The sequence below is a fragment of the Morone saxatilis genome, unplaced genomic scaffold (genome assembly GCF_004916995.1).
Source record: "Morone saxatilis isolate NCDOM2014 unplaced genomic scaffold, NCSU_SB_2.0 Contig12, whole genome shotgun sequence".
Taxonomy (NCBI): domain Eukaryota; kingdom Metazoa; phylum Chordata; class Actinopteri; family Moronidae; genus Morone; species Morone saxatilis.
This window is the reverse complement of record NW_023339674.1, coordinates 13,829,349-13,831,685: the sequence shown is the minus strand read 5'-3', so window position 1 is coordinate 13,831,685 and position 2,337 is coordinate 13,829,349. Positions and strand designations below refer to the sequence as shown.

Below are 2,337 nucleotides of genomic sequence, written 5' to 3'. Positions count from 1 at the left end.
CGTGGGACCGCTGTAGCAAACAGAGCTGTGCGCCTGCGCACCGTGCATAGCAACACTCAGGTCAGGGGCAGCAGAGACGACGAGGGATCGTTTATGCGCATTTTGGGGACGAAAAGAGGTGAGTTTGTTAAAGTTTATTACCCCACTAACATATAGAAGTAAAAGCCTGTGACATGAAGCTGAAGTGCTCGTATCCACCTCTCTGTCGGGGTATCCGGGCAGTCGTTTGAATCATGTGTGCCTCGTTAAATCGCATCCGACGCTGAAGGCGCACTGATCCTATAATTCATCCCCGCTTGTCAATACACATGACGCCGCTGGCCGACACACAAACGCGGCTCATACGGACCAGAGGAAACCTTTAACAGCCGCAGTGAGAGCTTAACATTGTTGTAGCTTTCCTCTCTCCCTCTCTATCTCTCCCTCTCTCCCTCTCTCTCTCTCTTGTGGTTCGTGTAACGGGGCGGAGGCGCTTTGTTTGGGATGTTTCCGCTGCTGATGATCTATTTCGGGGAGCTGCGAGCAGGATTCCCGTAACACCTCCAAGTGTAACAGTGGCCAGCAGCCGCCATTGGTCACTGTCACTTTGGTCAAAGATGTCTCATATTCTCAGCACAACAACGCCCTTTAACGCCTAGGTGTTGAAACGATAGTCTTATCCATTCATGCTGTCTAATAGTCTTTTTTTTTTTTGTAATGATAAATGGATGTGATGTTCTCATGCAGTTGTGCTACTGTCGGGTCCTGCATTAACTCAGTTTGCTCTTCAAATCAACTTTTTAAAGGAATTTCCCTTTAGTGAGAAGTGTTGGCCAATATCAGATGTTCTCCATTGAACGGTCTCAGCTCTTAAATCATGTGTGGCATTGCCTCTCGTTCAGTCTGTCATCAGTTCTTGTTGCTGCTGTGTAGGATACTCAGAAATGTCTGTTTATGTTAAGAAAGAAAGAAAGGAATAGGGGTAGTCCCCCCCCCAGAGGGAGTCTTTTGTTATCAGCAGGTTCAAAGCTGTACTTAATGTGTGTTTGGTTTCCTCCAGATAAAACACCCCAAACAGAATCGCAGGAATCATGGGGAGTGGTAAGTTTATTAAGATTACTTCACATGAACGTATCACTAACAGACTTCACCAGAAACCCTCCTCCCATTTTCTTGGGTTTTCTTCTGTATTGTGTTTCAACATTGTTTGCCAGACACGAATTAGTCACAGGAATGTGTCTCTTTTTTCGTTCCCTTTCTTTCAGATTCTTGTTTTGCTGCATTTTGCCCCCCTTTTTTCCCCTTTGTTTTTTTTTTTTTTAAAGTGTGTTTGTATCTTGTCATCTATCTTGTCATTTCACCTGATGTCCAATACAGCGTGAGGCTATCTGTCGTTTCACCGTATAGGTTAACTAAAACCCCTCCGTGGCTATTTTGGTATGGAGAGCGTTGTATAATGTCCTAAAGAGATAAATAAGTTATCTAACGTTATGTACTTGGACGCTTTTGAGTGCAAGCAGCGCCCAGTGCACCGTGGCACCCTTGCTTCCCGGGTCAAACCCGCGGCTAGCTTTGGTTTTAGAGATTTCCCAAGAAAGGGGGTGAAAAACACCCTTTGTTAACGTTTTCCAGGCGTTTCTGGGAACAAAGGTGATGGTCTCTTCTTGATACTAGCCCCCACCCACCCACCACTGGGCAATAAGCTACCAGGCAGTTTGAGGAAGTAGTATTCAAGTGTACCAGCTATGTGCATGGCATAAGTAGGTCATAGTCACAAATCTGTAACACCTCTCTCATCCTTCTCTCCTCAGGTCTTATTCCTTTGTAAATACTGTTATTTGTATATACTGTAAATGATGACGTCCATGGGCGGGAACCGAGCCCGGGGCAGCTGGGAGCAGACGCAGGGCCAGACACAGAGCCAGACACAGCACAAGCAAAGGCCTCAGGTACCCTCGCCACCTGTCATACCGCCCAGATGCACCAGGGTTTACTATAAGCCAATCAAGTATCACTTTATGTTGTATTGAAGGTCTCTCCAACACAGTGACGTTTCTTGTTTGTTGTGCTCTGTTGCATTGTTTTCTAGATTCTGTGTATATTTTCAGGCATGTAAGTTCCCATGAGATGTTGGTCATTTAGGTTTCCCATGTCTGCAAGACAATTTGATATTTTAATTGGCACATTTAAACACAGACGGAGCAAGTTTGAAATTCATCTTGAAGAATTTAAATACAACAGCTGTGCAGGATACAGCTGTTTCTGTATGCAATACAAACAATACAGAGGAACCACACTGTGCTCCTTCAGTGCTGTGGTGTACACATTATGAACAGATACAATATACACAGAAAATAA

At 44.8% G+C, this 2,337-nt stretch overlaps 1 protein-coding gene across 2 annotated transcripts in view; it reads left to right on the top strand.

Moving 5' to 3' along the window:
- Positions 1-2,337, top strand: part of prrg1 (proline rich Gla (G-carboxyglutamic acid) 1) — a 6,218-nt gene continuing 3,881 nt past the window's right edge. Inside the window, exons 1-2 of one of the 2 annotated variants that reach the window (XM_035653643.1) lie at positions 1-118; positions 1,040-1,080. In XM_035653643.1, the coding sequence (XP_035509536.1) occupies positions 1,071-1,080 (10 nt within the window). In that variant the 5' untranslated portion in view covers positions 1-118; positions 1,040-1,070. The remainder of the gene's footprint in view (positions 119-1,039; positions 1,081-2,337) is intronic. The other variant, XM_035653642.1, reaches the window with a different exon arrangement.